The sequence below is a fragment of the Hyla sarda genome, chromosome 8 (assembly GCF_029499605.1).
Source record: "Hyla sarda isolate aHylSar1 chromosome 8, aHylSar1.hap1, whole genome shotgun sequence".
Taxonomy (NCBI): domain Eukaryota; kingdom Metazoa; phylum Chordata; class Amphibia; order Anura; family Hylidae; genus Hyla; species Hyla sarda.
The window spans coordinates 231,906,086-231,924,288 of record NC_079196.1 but is presented as its reverse complement, the minus strand read 5'-3'; the positions used below and the strand labels follow the sequence as shown (position 1 = coordinate 231,924,288).

General features: G+C 42.9%; 1 protein-coding gene across 4 annotated transcripts in view; it reads right to left on the bottom strand.

The window, feature by feature from the left end:
- Window positions 1-1,232: 1,232 nt before the first annotated feature.
- ABCB10 (ATP binding cassette subfamily B member 10) overlaps window positions 1,233-18,203 on the bottom strand; it is a 51,139-nt gene continuing 34,168 nt past the window's right edge. For 3 of the 4 annotated variants that reach the window (XM_056534808.1, XM_056534807.1, XM_056534805.1), the window contains exons 7-13: window positions 13,054-13,149; window positions 11,822-12,031; window positions 11,499-11,578; window positions 9,227-9,407; window positions 8,782-8,825; window positions 4,830-4,864; window positions 1,234-1,776 (exon numbers count right to left, since the gene is read on the bottom strand). In XM_056534808.1, coding sequence (XP_056390783.1) covers window positions 1,515-1,776; window positions 4,830-4,864; window positions 8,782-8,825; window positions 9,227-9,407; window positions 11,499-11,578; window positions 11,822-12,031; window positions 13,054-13,149 — 908 coding nt within the window. In that variant the 3' untranslated portion in view covers window positions 1,234-1,514. Of the gene's footprint in view, window positions 1,777-4,829; window positions 4,865-8,781; window positions 8,826-9,226; window positions 9,408-11,498; window positions 11,579-11,821; window positions 12,032-13,053; window positions 13,150-18,203 lie in introns of all 4 variants that reach the window. The other variant, XM_056534804.1, reaches the window with a different exon arrangement.

Genomic DNA, 18,203 nt, shown 5'->3' with positions numbered 1-18,203 from the left:
TATGGCTCACCTTAGGGCTCCCGTGGATCTTCTGGCTCACTCGAGGGCTCCCGTGGATCTTATGGCTCACCTTAGGGCTCCTGTGGATTTTATGGCTCACCTTAGGGCGCCCGTGGATTTTATCGCTCACCTTAGGGCTCCCATGGTTTTTATGGCCCACCTTAAGGCTCCCATGGATTTTATGGCTCACCTTAGGGCTCCCGTGGATCTTATGGCTCACCTTAGGGCTCCCATGGATTTTATGGCTCACCTTAGGGCTCCCATGGATTTTATGGCTCACCTTAGGGCTCCCATGGATTTTATGGCTCACCTTAGGGCTCCTGTGGATCTTATGGCTCACCTTAGGGCTCCCATGATTTTATGGCTCACCTTAAGGCTCCTGTGGATCCTATGGCTCACCTTAGGGCTCCCGTGGATTTTATGGCTCACCTTAGGGCTCCCGTGGATTTTATGGCTCACCTTAGGGCTCCCGTGGATTTTATGGCTCACCTTAGGACTCCCGTGGATTTTATGGCTAACCTGATGGCTCCTGATCTACAGTTAATTTTAATTATCATTTTCTTTATTTTTCATTAATTGAGACGTGTGGTAAATTTTTGCATTAATAAGTCTTCTACAGTTCTTCATAGAACAAAGGTGGCAAATTTTCTGTTATTTAGACAGCATAAGTACTAGATGAAGATGGCCGACGGCCTGTTTGTCATCTGCATCTAGAACTTATACTGTCTGAATAACAGAACATTTGTTGTGATACATGGTGAGTGCCATCTTTGTTCTCTATAGAAATGATTCAAATGCGCCTATATCTGATAGAGCACCACCTAGGGGTAGCTTTCCATTGTGGATAAAGAGGTGTTTACCATTGTGTGGCTACTAAATTTTGCTTCTTGGCTTGTAATGGAAACTTCTACAGTGACATTACCATGGTGACACATCCTTTATATAGACATCTCCATAGTGACACGTCTTCCATAGGACATCTCCATCATGACATGTTCTATAAGCCATCAGCATGGTGACATGTCTTCTTATAGCGCCATCAACAACGTGACACATCTTCTATAGGGACGTCACCATGGTAACAATAGGTTGCTGTAATCACGTGGAATGACACGGGGTTGGAGGAGATCTCTTATGGTCCACGTGATTTTATTTTTTTTGTAGATTTAGCAAAATACGCAAAAATATAAAATAAATAAATAAAGTTAAATCCAGAAAATGTTCTCAAAAATATTTTTTTATTATTTCTTTATATTTTATGTAATATTATATCCTATACTCGGTACCAGGAGATACATTGATCCACATTACGTCATCACGGCTGGAACGTCATAAACAGCAGCAACAGAGAGAGAGAGAGCGAGACCCCCTGAGGGGATGTCCCCAATGCTTAAAAATGTGGTTAGAAAAAAAATAATAAAAAATTATGAAAACTGATTCCAAAAACATCTGAAAAATATATCTTATGTATAAATAACAGAAAATTTGAATAAAAAAACCAAATTGTTGTGCGGTCACCGGGGGGCGCTCAGGGCAGCGTCTCTATGGCGCAGGAGGCTGGACTGCTTCTCCATCAGTTTACTGAAGAGGCCGTTCCGGTTTTGCAGGAGTTGCTCGTGTTTACCGCATTCCACCACTCGGCCCTGGTCCAGGACGGCCACAGCATCTGCGTTCTGAATGGTGGACAACCGATGGGCGATGATGAGAACCGTCCGGCCTTCCATCAGACGGTCCAGGGCTTCCTGCACGAGGTATTCGTTCTCTGCGTCCAGGGCGCTGCGCGGAAACAAGTGTGAAAGTCAATAATGAATATGGAGGGTATCAATAATGGGGCACTGAAGTGATATGGTAGATGTTCTTAAAGGGGTACTCCAGTGGAAAACTTTTTTTTTTTTTCAATCAACTGGTGGTAGAAAGTTATACAGATTTGTAAATGACTTCTATCTAAAAATATTAACCCTTCCAGTACTTATCAGCTGCTTTATGCTCCATAGGAAGTTGTGTAGTTCTTTCCAGTCTGACCACAGTGCTCTCTGCTGACACCTCTGTCCATGTCAGGAACTATAAAGGGCAGGAACAATTCCCCATAGAAAACCTCTCCTGCTCTAGAAAGTTCCTGACATGGAAAAAGATGTCAGTAGAGTACACTGTGGTCAGACTGGAAAGAACTACACAACTTCCTCTGGAGCATACAGCAGATGATAAGTACTGGAAGTATTAAGATTATTATATAGAAGTAATTGACAAATCTGCATAACTTTCTACCACCAGTTGATTTAACCCCTTAAGGACCGGGGCTTTTTCAATTTTTTTCATTTTCAATTTTTCCTCGTTAACTTTAAAAAAATCATAACTCTTTAAAATTTTCACCTAAAATTCTATATGATGGCTTATTTTTTGCGCCACCAATTCTACTTTGTAATGACGTCAGTCATTTAACCCAAAAATCTACGGCGAAACGGGAAAAAAAAAATCATTGTGCGACAAAACTGAAAAAAAAATGCCGTTTTATAACTTTTAGGGCCTTCCGTTTCTACGTAGTACATTTTTCGGTAAAAATGACATCTTATCTTTATTCTCTAGGTCCATACGGTTAAAATAATACCCTACTTATATAGGTTTTATTTTGTATTACTACTGAAAAAAAATCATAACTATATGCAGGAAAATTTATACGTTTAAAATTGTCCTTTTCTGAGCCCTATAACTTTTTTTCTTTTCCGTTTTCAGGGCGCCATGAGGCCTCATTTTTTGCGCCGTGATCTGAAGATTTTGTCGGTACCATTTTTGCATTGATTGGACTTTTTGATCACTTTTTATTAATCTTTTCATGATATAAAAAGTGACCAAAAGTACGCTATTTTGGACTTTGGAATTTTTTTGTGCGTACACCATTGAACGTGCGGTTTAAAAAGCGGTATATTTTTATAATTCGGACATTTCCGCACGCGGTGATACTACATATGTTTATTTTTATTTACACTGTGTTTTTTTTTATTCTTGGAAATGCCGGGTGATTCAAACTTTTATTAGGGGAAGGAATGATTGAAAGAGTTAGTGATTTTTTTATTTTTTATTATGTTAATATTTTTATATGGAAAATGGAAAAACTTTTAGTAAGGAAGGGTTTAATTTATGTTAAACTTTTATTTAGTTTTTTTTGTTTCTTTATTGTTCCCATTGAGGAGGAATCATTAGATTCCTCATACAGATCAATGCAGTTCTATAGAATTGCATTGATCTGTGTGCTCTGCGCTCATCAATAAAGCCTGGTCCAGGTGCGCTCTATAAAATGTAGAGCCTCAGGCAGGCAGGAAGGAGAAGTAAGCCCATCCGGGGCTCCCGCAATGGTGCTGCGGGGCGGGTTGGGGGAGGGCTTTACCGTGGCCATCCACCCCACTAGACCATGAGGGGCCATATAAATGTCCCTTTAGCGTACGTTCAGATGAGCGGATTTACAGCGTATTTTACGCTGTGGATCCTCCGCTGAAGGACCACTGTATGCTGCCTTTACATGTGCCTGCTCGGAGCGGCAATACGCCACTACGTGCAGACACACTGCGATTTACTAGTCGCCTGCGCAATATACTCTGACATCGCGGCAGCTCTCGGCCTAGCTCATAGAGCAGGGGGAGCGGCCGCGATGTGTGCGAGTACACCGCGCATACGCGGCGACTCGCACATCGCTTCAGTGTGTCTGCACATAGTGGCGTATTGCCGCTTCGAGCAGGTACATGTAAAGGCAGCATACAGAGGTCCTTCAGCGGCGGATCCGCAGCATAAAATACGCTGTAAATCCGCTCGTCTGAACGTACCCTTAAAGGGTTAATAGCCCGCCAAATCTATGGCAGCCCTTAACTACTTTAATCAGCTAAGGACTGACCCATATGGCACAGGCTCGAGTCAGGAGCCCCTGCCAAACATCCTTAAAGGGGTACTCTGCCCCTAGACATCTTATCCCCTATCCAAGGGCCTATCAGTTGCGGCACCCCACACATCCGGTGCAGAGTGACTGGTGATGCGGGGCGGAGGCTCGTGACGTCACGGCCACACCCAGCGTGTGACTTTGCGACCACGCCCCCTCAATGCAAGTCTACGGGAGGGGGCGTGACGATGTCACGCCCCCTCCCATAGACTTGCATTGAGGGGGCGTGGCTGTGACATCACAAGTGGGGCGTGGTCGTGACATCATGAGCCTCCAGAGCTGCACCCGACGCTCAGCAGCAGGGAGATCGCGGGGGTCCTGCTGCTGGGATAGGGGATAAGATATCTTGGGGCGGAGTACTTCTTTAACACCACCATGACGTGTTTACGTCTCGTTAAAAGGGTTAACCCTATTGGTTTTTCGGCATCTTTTTGCCGCTATTCAGGTGTATATTCGGCGCAGCGTAGGAAATTTATTGATGGCCTAAAAATTATATGATGAAAAGTTAAAATAAATGAAGAAGGATCTCAAAAGAGGGAAAATGGGACGGAACAGATTTCTAATAATTCTTAAAAAAAAAAAATATTGGGTTATAAATGTAGCGAGAGATCACGACAAATAGTAAAATGTGGAATTTTCGGGAATAATATTGTAGCGTATCTCTCCGCCGCCGCCGCGCGTTCCAGCTCGTCCTCAGTTCTTCACTATTTCTAATATTTGCTCCGTATTAACCTTTGATTTTTGGTCACAGGAACAGTAAAGAAAAACATAAACCTCCCAAATCCGGTCGTACCGGCCCTGAGCGCCGAGGTTTGGATAGGGATCAAATATGTCCGTGATTAACCCTTAGCTGGTCGGAGGATCTGTGTAACAGTGCGCAGGATATTGGCGATGATTACGTTACCTCGTCGCTTCATCCAGGAGAAGAATTCTGGGGTTCTAAAGAAAAGGAAAAAAAAGGAATAAAAGTTATGGGGAGGCCTTTTACTCAAGGAGAAGTTTTCCATTTTTAATACATTTTTATAAATTTGCAAAAAAATTTCTAACATTCTGTTGTCATTGTGGGGTATTGAGCTCAGAATCATGGGTTAAACTGGATTATTTTTTACATTTTTATATTTTATGTTGCTCAGTACCTTAAAATGACAACAGAATGTAAATGCTTATTTATAAAAAAAAAAAAATATATAAAAAATAAAAAAAAATTATATACCGTAATTTTCGCCCTATAGGACGCACCGGCATATAAGACGCACCCAATTTTAAAGGTGCAAAATCTAGAAAAAAAAGATTCGGGAACCAAACAGTGATCTTCAACCTGCGGACCTCCAGATGTTGTGAAACTACAACTCCCAGCATGCCCGGACAGCCGTTGGCTGTCCGGGCATGCTGGGAGTTGTAGTTTTGCAACATCTGGAGGTCCGCAGGCTGAAGACCACTGGTATAGGAGGTAATACTCACGTGTCCCCGCCGCTCCAGACCCGTCACCGCTGCCCTGGATGTCGCTCCATCGCTGTCGCCGCGTCCCTGTGGTGTCCCCGACGCTCCGGACGTCTTCTTCCCCGGGATCCATGCTCTCCGTCGCCGTCATCACGTTGTTACGCTACGCACGCCGCTCCTATTGGATGACGGGACGACGCCGGGATGACGTCGAAGGAGAGCGCCGGCCATGCAGGGGATCCCGGTACGGAGAAGACACCGAGGAGGCAGGTAAGGTCTCTCCCGGTGTCCTGTAAGCTGTTCGGGACGCCGCGATTTCACCCGAACAGCCCGACTGAGCAGCCGGGTTAGTGTCACTTTAGGGTCACCTTTGATCGCCGCGTCTGAAGGGTTAATACAGGGCATCACCGCGATCGGTGATGTCCTGTATTAGCCGCGGGTCATGGCCGTTGATGGCCGCAGGGACCGCCGCGATAGGGGTGTATTCGCCGTATATGACGCACCAACTTTCCTCCCCCCCCCTCCCAGTTTTGGGGAAGAAAAAGTGCGTCTTATAGGGCGAAAAATACGGTATAGTATACAAAAAAAGAGGATTGCAGCAGCACATATTGGTCAAAAAATTGAGGCTCTTAGTGCACTCTTTGATCAAAACGTATCCCCCCACTGGGAGGTGGCCTAGCCGTGGTAGATGGGGGGACACGTTTTGATCAAAAAGTGCGCTAAGAGCCTCAATTTTTTCCACCAATGTGTGGTGCTGCTGCAATCCTCTTTTTTGGATATTCTGTATCTGCCACAGCAGCGTGCACCTGTGTATTAGGTTGTTGTGCTGACATATATATATATATATATATACAAATCCTAAAATGTCGCAGTATCTTGTAATAACCTTTTTTATTGGACTAACAGCATTTTGTAGAGAAGCTTTCGGGATTCCTCCCTTTAAAGATTTGCTTTGGACTTGATAAAGGGAGGAATCCCGAAAGCTTCTCTACAAAATGCTGTTAGTCCAATAAAAAAGGTCATTACAAGATACTGCGACATTTTAGGATTTACATCACTGGACTAATACGGCTGCTCAAATTTACTATATATATATATTATGTTTTATTTTAAATTATTTTTAGGTCAAGGCCGCAACAAAACAAAATGTGAAAGGATATAGAAGGGCGAGAACATTTTCCTAGTGCACTCTATAATGCAGCCCCCCAGTACCCCATTTGTCATTGGGCCGGGGGTCTCCTCCCACCGAGTGGCACACAAGGACGGTTTTATCATTTGTCAATAACCATATTTGTGACCAGATTGTGATCCAGTCCCAGGGACCCGATAGGAACAATGTAGAGATGAGCAAATCCATTTGGACTGTGGGGAAATGTCTTCTAAATTTTCAAAACACTTTGAGTGAATCAGAATCCAGAACATTTTGGATCTAATTTCAGGGACCTCGCTCACAATTTGGTGATCAGGAAAAAGGTGATTAGTGTTAGGGGTTATGGGGTCTTGGCGTTAAAGGAGTGCAGCAGCCAAAATTAACTCCACAGGATAGGGGATAACTAGCTGATTGTGGGGGTCCGACCACTGGGACCCCCATGATCTCTGAAACAAGCCCTATCACTGAGTAAGATAGGATCCCATTCCAGAGATCGCGGGGGTCCCTTCGCAATCAGCTACTTATTCCCTATCCTGTGGGAAGGGGATAAGTTAATTTTAGCTGCAGAACTCCTTTAAAGGGGTACTCCGGTGGAAAATAATACTTTTTAAACCAACTGGTGGCAGAAAGTTTAACAGATTTGTCATTTACTTCTATTAAAATATCTTAATCCTTCCAGTACTTATCAGCTGTTGTATGCTCCGGAGGAAGTTGTGTAGTTCTTTCCAGTCTGACCACAGTGCTCTCTGCTGACACCTCTGTCCATGTCAGGAACTGTCCGGAGCAGGAGAGGTTTGCTATGGGAATTTGCTCCTACTCTGGACCGTTCCTGACATGGACAGAGGTGTCAGCAGAGAGCACTGTGGTCGGACTGGAAAGAACTACACAACTTCCTGTGGAGCATACAGCATCTGTTTAACTTTCTGGAGCCACTTGATTTGAAAAAAAATAAAATAAAAAAAAAAACGTCAGATACAACAAAAAAACTTTTTTTTTGTAATATATCACTCAGTACCTAATCCTGACCATGTACAGTGGTCCCTCAACATATGATGGTGATCCGCTCCAAATGGACCATCGTTTGTTGAAACCATCGTATGTTGAGGGATCCATGCAATGTAAAGTATAGGACAGTGGTCTACAACCTGCGGACCTCCAGATGTTGCAAAACTACAACTCCCAGCATGTCCGGACAGCCAACGGCTGTCCGGACATGCTGGGAGTTGTAGTTTTGCAACATCTGGAGGTCCGCAGGTTGAAGACCACTGGTATTGGAGATTATACTCACCTGTCCCCGCCGCTCCGGACCGTCACCGCTGCCCTGGATGTCGCCTTCCATCGCTGTCCCCGACGCTCCAGCAAGGCCTCCGCTTCCCCGGCCTCCTCACTCTCTGTTGCCGCCATCACGTCGTTACGCACGGCACTCCTATTGGATGACGGGACGGCGTGCGCAGCGACGTGATGACGACGATGGAGAGCGCCGACGATGCAGGGGATCCCGAAGAGGACGGTCCGGAGCCCCATGGACAGGTAAGTGATCGTCAGCGGAGCACACGGGGCACCGTAAACGGCTATGCGGCGGTAGCTGAAGCAGTCTGCGCTGTAGGATAGCCGTTTATGCGATGGCCCCGACATACAAAAGCATCGGATTTTGAAATGATCGTAGGTCGGGGGTCACTGTACATCAAAGTTTTATGTGTCTAGCACCTTTATTTTTTATTACACTTTTATTTTAGCTGACTAGTCTGAATTCCTCTCAAAGGGAGGGGGCGTGGCCTCACTGTGCAGGTCTCCGCCCCCTCCCTCAGTATGCTGTCTGCTCACATCTCCCCTAGCATTAGCAAAACTACAACTCCCAGCTTGTCCTCACTGACAGTAGCGGGACACAAGCTGACAGTGGGAGGAGCCCTGCACTCACAGCTGTCAATCAAGGAAGTGTGTCCATGACATAGGTGATGACTCATGGACACAGCAGGACTAGTATGTGTTAGAGCAGGCAGGGGGGGGGGCAGTTGTCTGACTGGATTGTTCTGTATGAAATACTGAAAATTTTCTAATGAAATCAATTACAAAACCTATTGGTTATACATGCTTTACAACATATCAAAAGTTTTTGTATCTGACAGCGCCCATTTAAGGAACTTAGATACAGTAGGATACAGTCCTGTGAGACCTACACAACTTTTCAGGGCAATCGGGGCACTTCTAAATCTAAAACAAATCTGATGACTGATTCGGTAGAACATTGTATTATACGGAGACTCACCTTAAGTAACGCTCTGGCAATGGCAATTCTTTGTTTCTGTCCACCTGAAAAAAATCAAAAAATGGCGGATGTGTATTTTAAAAGATAACGGAAAAAAATGTTTTTTATTTTATTTATTTTTTACATTTCGACTAAACACAACATCGGGTAAGAAATAATAATATTGGAGAAAATAATAATATCTCTGGATGGAGGCTTCAATTTTGTGAAGATTTTCTCCTTTAATTTTACTCAAGTCTACACCGTGCACCCACAGAATGAATGGGAGGGGTCTCTGAGAAGGTGCCAGCGTGGTGAAGGTTAACGTGTCGCTGACTAATAACTCGTTAGATCAGGTTGTACTATCGGAAGGCGGATTAGATGGCGTCTAGCTGTCTGTGAGGTGGATATGAAGTTGTGTCTAGAAGTAAATCCACGATGGTTGGTCCCATAGCGATGGCCGTACCTGACAGGAGGACGCCTTTCTCCCCAACAACAGTGTCAAAACCTTTTGGGAAGTTTTCAATGAACCCCATGGCGTTGGCGACCTCAGCCACCCTCTGTATCTGCTCCGGTGTGACTGTAGAAGGGTCTTCTGCCCCATAGGCAATATTCTCCGAGATAGAGCAGGAGAACAAGACCGGTTCCTGCAGTGATGACAAAGAGAAGACAACAGGTCAAGGGAATCCTCCCTATATTCTCTTACGACAAATATATTCTGGGGGCCAGAGTCTCTCCTAGGGGGCTGGGGTAGAGCGGTGAGACACCTTAAAAGGGGTACTCCACTGGGCAGCGTTGAACTAAATGTTCCGAGCGCTGTTATTGCGCTGCGGGGGTCGGCCTCGCTCCGTTGTGACGTCATGGCCACGCCCTCTCAATGCAAGTATGTGAGAGGGGGCGTGGTGGCTGGCACACCCCCTCCCACAGACTTGCATTGAGGGGCGTGGCTGTGACATCACGAGGGGCGTGATCAATGCCCCCCAGCGCGAAAACAGCATTCAGACTATTTAGTTCCACGCTGCCCAGTGGAGTACCCCTTTAACCCCTTAACGATGCAGGAAGTAAATGTATATCCTGGTGAGGTGGTACTTAACGCACCAGGACGTACATTTATGTCCTATACATAACCGCGAGCATCGGAGTGATGCCCGGATCATGCGCGGCAGGTCCCAGCTGCTGATAGCAGCCAGGGACCCGCCGGTAATGGCCGACCTCCGCGATCACGCGGATGTCCGCCATTAACCCCTCAGATATTGTTATCAATACAGATCACGACATCTGCAGCATTGCTGACACTAAAATGGATGATGGGATCGCCCGCAGCGCTGCCGCGGCGATCCGATCATCCAGAACAGCAGACGGAGGTCCCCTCACCTGCCTCCACTGGCTTCCATGGGTCTTCTGCTCTGGTCTAAGATCGAGCACAAGATAGTGGATAACACTGATCAGTGCTATGCCCTATACATAGCACTGAACAGTATTAGCAATCAAATTATTGCTATAAATAGTCCCCTATGGGGACTATTAAAGTGTAAAAATACATTTAAAAAAAGTAAAAAAAATTATAAAAAAAGTAAAAATAATGTGGAAAAAACCCTCCCCCAATAAAAACGTAAATTGTCCCATTTTCCCTATTTCACCCCCAAAAAGTATAAAAAACATTTTTATATACATATTTGGTATCACATTGTGTGTAAATATCTGAACTTTTAAAATATTATGTAAATGATACCATACGGTGAACGGCGTGAACGTAAAAAAAAAATCCCAAAATTGCGGCTTTTTTATAACATTTTATTCCCCCAAAAATGTATTAATATTTTTATATAAGCAAATATGGTATCAATAAAAAGTACAGATCATGGCGCAAAAAATTAGCCCTCATACCGCCGCTTATACGGAAAAATGAAAAAGTTATAGGTCTTCAAAATAGGGGGATTTTAAACGTACTAATTTGGTTCAAAAGTTTGCGATTTTTTTTTAAGCGCAACAGTAATAGAAATAGTATGTTATCATGGGTATCATTTTAATCGTATTGACCCAAAGAATAAAGAACACACGTCATTTTTACCGTAAATTATACGGCGTGAAAACAAAACCTTGCAAAATTGCAGTTTTCTTTTTAATTTCCCCACACAAATAGTATTTTTTTGGTTGCGCCATACATTTTATGGTAAAGTGAGTGATGGCATTACAACGGACAACTGGTCGCGCAAAAAACAAGCCCTCATACTAGTCTGTGGGTGAAAATATAAAAGAGTTATGATTTTTTGGAGGCGAGGAGGAAAAAACTAAAACGAGTCCTTAAGGCCCAAATGGGCTGAGTCCTTTATAGGTTAATGTTAGTCTGCAGTGAGATTATCTGATCTAACCATCAGACCCCCATAGACTGCAGAACCATCAGACCCCCATAGAGATGTCCAAACCCTATCCCTTGTGAATGTGTTGTCTTCTAGAGGGAGAAGAGGCTGCACCTCCCACTTCTCTATTTGGGTTGTAACCCCCATGGACACCATTATAAGTATCATGGAGGTCAGTGATCATCCGGCTGCTTAGGCTGGTTTACTTTTACACCAATAATCTTCTTTTTTGCCATATGAAGCCAATCAGGTCCATGTAGGCACCAGGAATCATCACATAATTCCTATGATTACTAAGGATTTCAAGGAAGCGAACCACAGGGTCATGGCCATCTAGAGACTGAACGATCCTTGATAATAAAAGGTGGAGGAGGTTACCTGGCTGACGGTGCCGATCTTAGACCGTAACCAAAGTGGGTTGAGGTGACGCAGGTCATGTCCATCAATATAGATAGATCCTGGGAAAACAAAAGTGACAGTATGGCTATCCTGAGCGAGAAGAGGAGAACCCAACCCCTCCACCCATATCCAGAATAGTGGAAAAAACAGGTCACAGGGATGACCATGCCCAACATAACCAGTGCTCATCACCCATCACCACACAATACAGACTGGGGCCACTATACGGTGCAAGTATAGACCTGGTGGATCTACTGGAGCAGCCCGAGTGTCCTGCACCATCCTCGCTGTACAGCCCTCACCTGTGCTGGGATCGTACAGCCGCAACAGCAGAGAAACTAACGTGGATTTTCCAGAGCCGCTTGGTCCCACCACGGCCATCATTGATCCTGACGGGATGGAGAGGTTCAAATCTTGGAAAATAGGAGCATCTGGCCGGCTTGGGTACATGAAGCTCACGTCCCGGAAATCCAGGGCTCCTCTAAACTTCTCAGGTGTAATTACTAAGCCCTCTGTAATGTCCAACCAAGAGACGACAGAATTATCAGTAGGCATCACAGTCATCATCCATCAACCATCATCATCCACCAATCATCATCATCCATCAATCATCATCATCCATCATCCTCATCCTCCATCAACCATTATCCTCCATCAACCATCATAATCCATCAATCATCATCTATCATCATCATCCACCAATCATCATCATCCACCAATCATCATCATCCACCAATCATCATCATTCATCAATCACCGGTCACAGCCATCATCCATCAACCATCATCATCCACCAATCATCCTCATCCTCCAATCAACCATCATCTTCCATCAATTATCATCATCCATCAATCATCCTCCAGCAACCATCATAATCCATCATCCACCAATCATCATCATCCATCAACCATCATCATCCACCAATCATCATCATCCATCATTATCCACCATGTTTGCCACATATCCTCATGATCCATAATTGTCCACGATTTATCATCCATCAATCACTACCGACAACATCTTATGTCATATATCATCATTCATAACCACAGATTATCAATTATTTATTATCTGTCAATCAACATTCATCTTCATAGACATCATCTTCATTAGGCAAATCATTTCATCATAAATTATCTTCCACCTAGGTAAATCCATCACCCATCATCCACAATTCATCATCAATCATTGTCATCATCTTTCAGGGGTTTTTCCCATGATGGACACCCATCGTCGGACATGTGAAGAGTCTGATCAGAGAAGCACCAAACAATCAAAGGGCCCCTGTTCCCATGATCTTGGGGGTCCAAAGTGATGGACCCCACTGTTCAGACTCTCACCATCTATCCTGCAGATAGGAGACGTCATGCGTCAACCAGTACGGAAGTGTGTATCCAGGTAACCTCATAATCATTATCATCCATCAGCCATAAAACTTTAATTAGTGATATTACAGATGGATCCCCCCCCCCTCGCCGTTCTTTCCAGTCGCTGCGTCCAGGTTTACATCTTATCTTCAGGACTTTGCTCTCACCATTAAAAGGCATCACAGGTTTCCGGTCCAGCAATTCCCAGATACGAGATCCGGCACCAAATCCCTTCATCAACTCCGAGTAGAAGGAGCTGAGCCCTGGAACACAACAGTGGGGCCATAAATACATTATACAGTATATATAGTATATATATATATATATATATATATATATATATATACACAGGAGCCAAGCCTTAGAACATAACAGTGGGGCCATAAATACATTATACAGTATATATATATATATATATATATATATATATACACAGGAGCCAAGCCTTAGAACATAACAGTGGGGCCATAAATACAATATATATATATATATATATATATACACACAGGAGCCAAGCCTTAGAACATAACAGTGGGGCCATAAATACATTATACAGTATATATATATATATATATATATATATATATATATATATATATATACACAGGAGCCAAGCCTTAGAACATAACAGTGGGGCCATAAATACAATATATATATATATATATATACACAGGAGCCAAGCCTTAGAACACAACAGTGGGGCCATAAATACATTATACAGTATATATATATATATATATACACAGGAGCCAAGCCTTAGAACACAACAGTGGGGCCATAAATACATTATACAGTATATATATATATATATATATATATATATATACACAGGAGCCAAGCCTTAGAACACAACAGTGGGGCCATAATACATTATTTATATAAAACTCAATGGCCCAGATTTATGAAAGAACGTCTACGGTTGAGCTATTTCCCCACATTTATTTGGGTGGTGGGTTTGATGAGCGTGCATCTTATTTATCAAGATGATGAATTTTGCGCAGCTCTGCTGTGGTGGGAAGAGCTCGACCACATACACTTCTTCTAGACACTTTCCCGGGTCCTGAATTTGCAGGTTTGGTGTTTTTACTTTCTTAGGGCTGCCGGGACATTTTTACTTGCATTTTAGACGCTATAATAAAATTTGATTGTGGTGTCTAAGGGGTTAAATCCGGGCATCGCCGTGATCGGTGATGTCTGGCATTAGAGATGGGTCTTGGTGACCGATAGGACCACCCAGCTATGACTCGCGTTCAGCTCCTGAGCACGTGTCATCGAAAGGGAGTGGGACGCTGTCGTCCTCAAGGGGTTAAAGGTTGAATTGTGGAAGGTAGAAATTATTCTCGCGCCTACTGGTAGGGGGTGGAGCTTTGCGCCTAAAAAAGTACCTTTGCACACAAAATAGCGAATTTTGACAAAAGTCACAAATGATAAATACCTGACCCTGCATGGTCAAAAAGAGAAAGCTCTCCGGGTAGGCAAAAAGATTAAAACTGTCTGTATCAAAAGGCTCAAAACAAGCTGCATGCGCCTAAACCGCGCCAAAACATAGAGAAAAAATGCTCTAAAAGCAAAGATAAATCTCCCCCAATGTGTGTGTGTATATATGTATATATGTGTGTATATATGTGTGTATATGTATATATATGTATGTGTATGTATGTTCCACAATAACGTCCAAACGGCTAAAGATATTACCATTACACTTGGTCACATGTTACTTATATGTCACCAACAAACATAGGATCGGTGATTTAACCCTTACTCACCCCCATTTGCCAGGGGCGGGGCTTATGTTTAAAGTCCTATACAAGTCTATGGGAAATATATGTTACTGCATAACTTCCAAACGGCTGGAGATATTTCCATAATACTTGGTCACATGTTACTTATATGTCCACTTAAAATATAGGAGAGTTAATTTAACCCTTAACTACCCCCATTTGTGAGGGTCGGGGTTTTTGTTTAAAGTCCCACAAAAATCAATGGGGAATGTATGTTCCCACATAACTTCCCTACGGCCGGAGATATTTCATTACCTGGTCACATATTATGGATCGGGATATGAGGACGGGATAGGAGATCGTGATAGGAGGTGGAGATAGGAGGACAGGATCGGAGGAGGGGATAGGAGGTCGAGTTAGGAGGTCGGGATAGGAGGTGGAGATAGGAGGACAGGATCGGAGGAGGGGATAGGAGGTCGAGTTAGGAGGTCGGGATAGGAGGTGGAGATAGGAGGACAGGATCGGAGGAGGGGATAGGAGGTCGGGATAGGAGGTCGAGATAGGAGGTGGAGATAGGAGGTGGAGATAGGAGGTGGAGATAGGAGGACGGTATACAGGATAGGAGGTCGAGGATAGGAGGACGGGATATGAGGTTGGGATAGGAGGTCGAGTTAGGAGGTCGGGATAGGAGGACGGGATAGGAGGTGGAGATAGGAGGTGGAGATAGGAGGTGGAGATAGGAGGACGGTATACAGGATAGGAGGTCGAGGATAGGAGGACGGGATGGAAGGACAGGATCGGAGGAGGGGATAGGAGGTCGGGATAGGAGGACGGGATAGGAGGACGGGATAAGAGGTCGGGATAAGAGGTCGGGATAAGAGGTCGGGATCGGAGGACAGGATCGGAGGAGGGGATAGGAGGTCGGGATAAGAGGTCGGGATAGGAGGTCAGGATAGGAGGACGGGATTGGAGGACAGGATAGGAGGACGGGATCGGAGGACTGGATAGGAGGTCGGGATAGGAGGTCAGGATATGAGGACAGGATATGGGGTTGGGATATGACAACAATATATGAGGACGGGATATGAAGTCAAAAGTTTCCTCCTTTGTTGATTTTCCTCCCCAACAAGGATTAGGAAGGAAAAACCGGGCAACGGTACTCAGCTAGTGTATATATATAGGAGCCGAGCCCTGGAACACAACAGTGGGGCCATAATACATTATATACTACAGGGGTGTGGAAATTAAAAAAAAAAAAACGACTTGTCCACGGGACTAAAATGGAGCAAAATCTACTTGTCCCTCATGACGATCCACTTGTCCGGCCAATTTTCGCTTTTATGCTCTGATTTTTTCCTCCTCGCCCTATAATAGCCATAAATACCTACTATAATGATACCTACCTACTGTAATGATAACTACCTACTATAATGATAACTACCTACTATAATGATATCTACCTACTATAATGATAACTACCTACTATAATGATATCTACCTACTATAATGATAACTACCTACTATAATGATATCTACCTACTATAATGATAACTACCTACTATAATGATATCTACCTACTATAATGATAACTACCTACTATAATGATATCTACCTACTATAATGATATCTACCTACTATAATGATATCTACCTACTATAATGATATCTACCTACTATAATGATAACTACCTACTATAATGATATCTACCTACTATAATGATATCTACCTACTATAATGATAACTACCTACTATAATGATAACTACCTACTATAATGATATCTACCTACTATAATGATAACTACCTACTATAATGATAACTACCTACTATAATGATACCTACCTACTATAATGATAACTACCTACTATAATGATATCTACCTACTATAATGATAACTACCTACTATAATGATATCTACCTACTATAATGATATCTACCTACTATAATGATAACTACCTACTATAATGATATCTACCTACTATAATGATATCTACCTACTATAATGATATCTACCTACTATAATGATATCTACCTACTATAATGATATCTACCTACTATAATGATAACTACCTACTATAATGATATCTACCTACTATAATGATAACTACCTACTATAATGATATCTACCTACTATAATGATATCTACCTACTATAATGATATCTACCTACTATAATGATAACTACCTACTATAATGATAACTACCTACTATAATGATACCTACCTACTATAATGACACCTACTATAATGATACCTACCTACTATAATGATAACTACCTACTATAATGATACCTACCTACTATAATGACACCTACTATAATGATACCTACCTACTATAATGATAACTACCTACTATAATGATACCTACCTACTATAATGATACCTACCTACTATAATGATACCTACCTACTATAATGATAACTACCTACTATAATGATAACTACCTACTATAATGATAACTACCTACTATAATGATAACTAACTACCTACTATAATGACACCTACCTACTATAATGACACCTTTTAATTTTTCAATAATATATTCTCTGAACCAAAATATATATATATTTGGGGAAGTGAAATTGAAATAGTAAAAGATAATTTTGCAGATTTGGTGGTTTTTCTTTTCTGCGCCATTTACCTTGTGGTTGAGGTAACATGTTAGTTTTATACTTTAGGCTCCTGATTACAGCAATACCAGATTTTTATCGTTTACGTCATGTTTTACTAATTCTGAACTTTTTCTAATTTTTTTAATTGCCATTTTTTAACCCCTGCAGCTTTATATTTTTTTCCGCATACCAGGCTGTATGAGGGCTCATGTTTTGCGCCATAATCAGTTTTTTGTATCGGTACCATTTTGGTATTGATCTGACTTTTTAATCGCTTTTTAACTTTTTTTTCTGGAATATTATAAAAATTGCAATTCTGTGGTTTGGTATTTTTCTACATTTACCGTACGGGATACATAATGTTATATTTTAATAGGTTGTACAATTACGCACGAAACGATACCAAATATGTTTATTTTTATTATGTTTACATGTTTTTATATAGGAAAAGGGGGTGATTTGAACTTTTAACATGGAAGGGGTTAATGCAGCGGTCTTCAAACTGTGGCCCTCCAGATGTTGAAAAACTACAACTCCCAGCATGCCCGGACAGCCAACAGCTGTCCTGGCATGCTGGGAATTGTTTTATAACATCTGGAGGGCCACAGTTTGGAGACCATTGGGTTAATATGTGTCTTTCAAACTTATATTAAAACGTTTTTTTTTTTTTTCTTAACACTTTATTAGACTTATGAGGAATCATTAGACCATTGATCTGTGTGCTCTGTGATCCATTGATAGAGCCTGGTCCAGCCAGGATCCGTCAATGACAGAGCCGGGACAGCAGGGAACAGAGGTAAGTCCTCCGGCTACCTCCATAGTGGATCGCCCCCCTGCGATCGCGCTGCGGGGGGGAGATCCGCCCCACTAGCCCACCAGGGAGCATTCACATCTCCCTTTAGACGCTGCTGTCAGCTTTGACAGCGGCGATCTAAAGGGTTAATAGCCAGCCGCGGCGATCGCTGCATGCTGGCTATTAGCGGCTGCT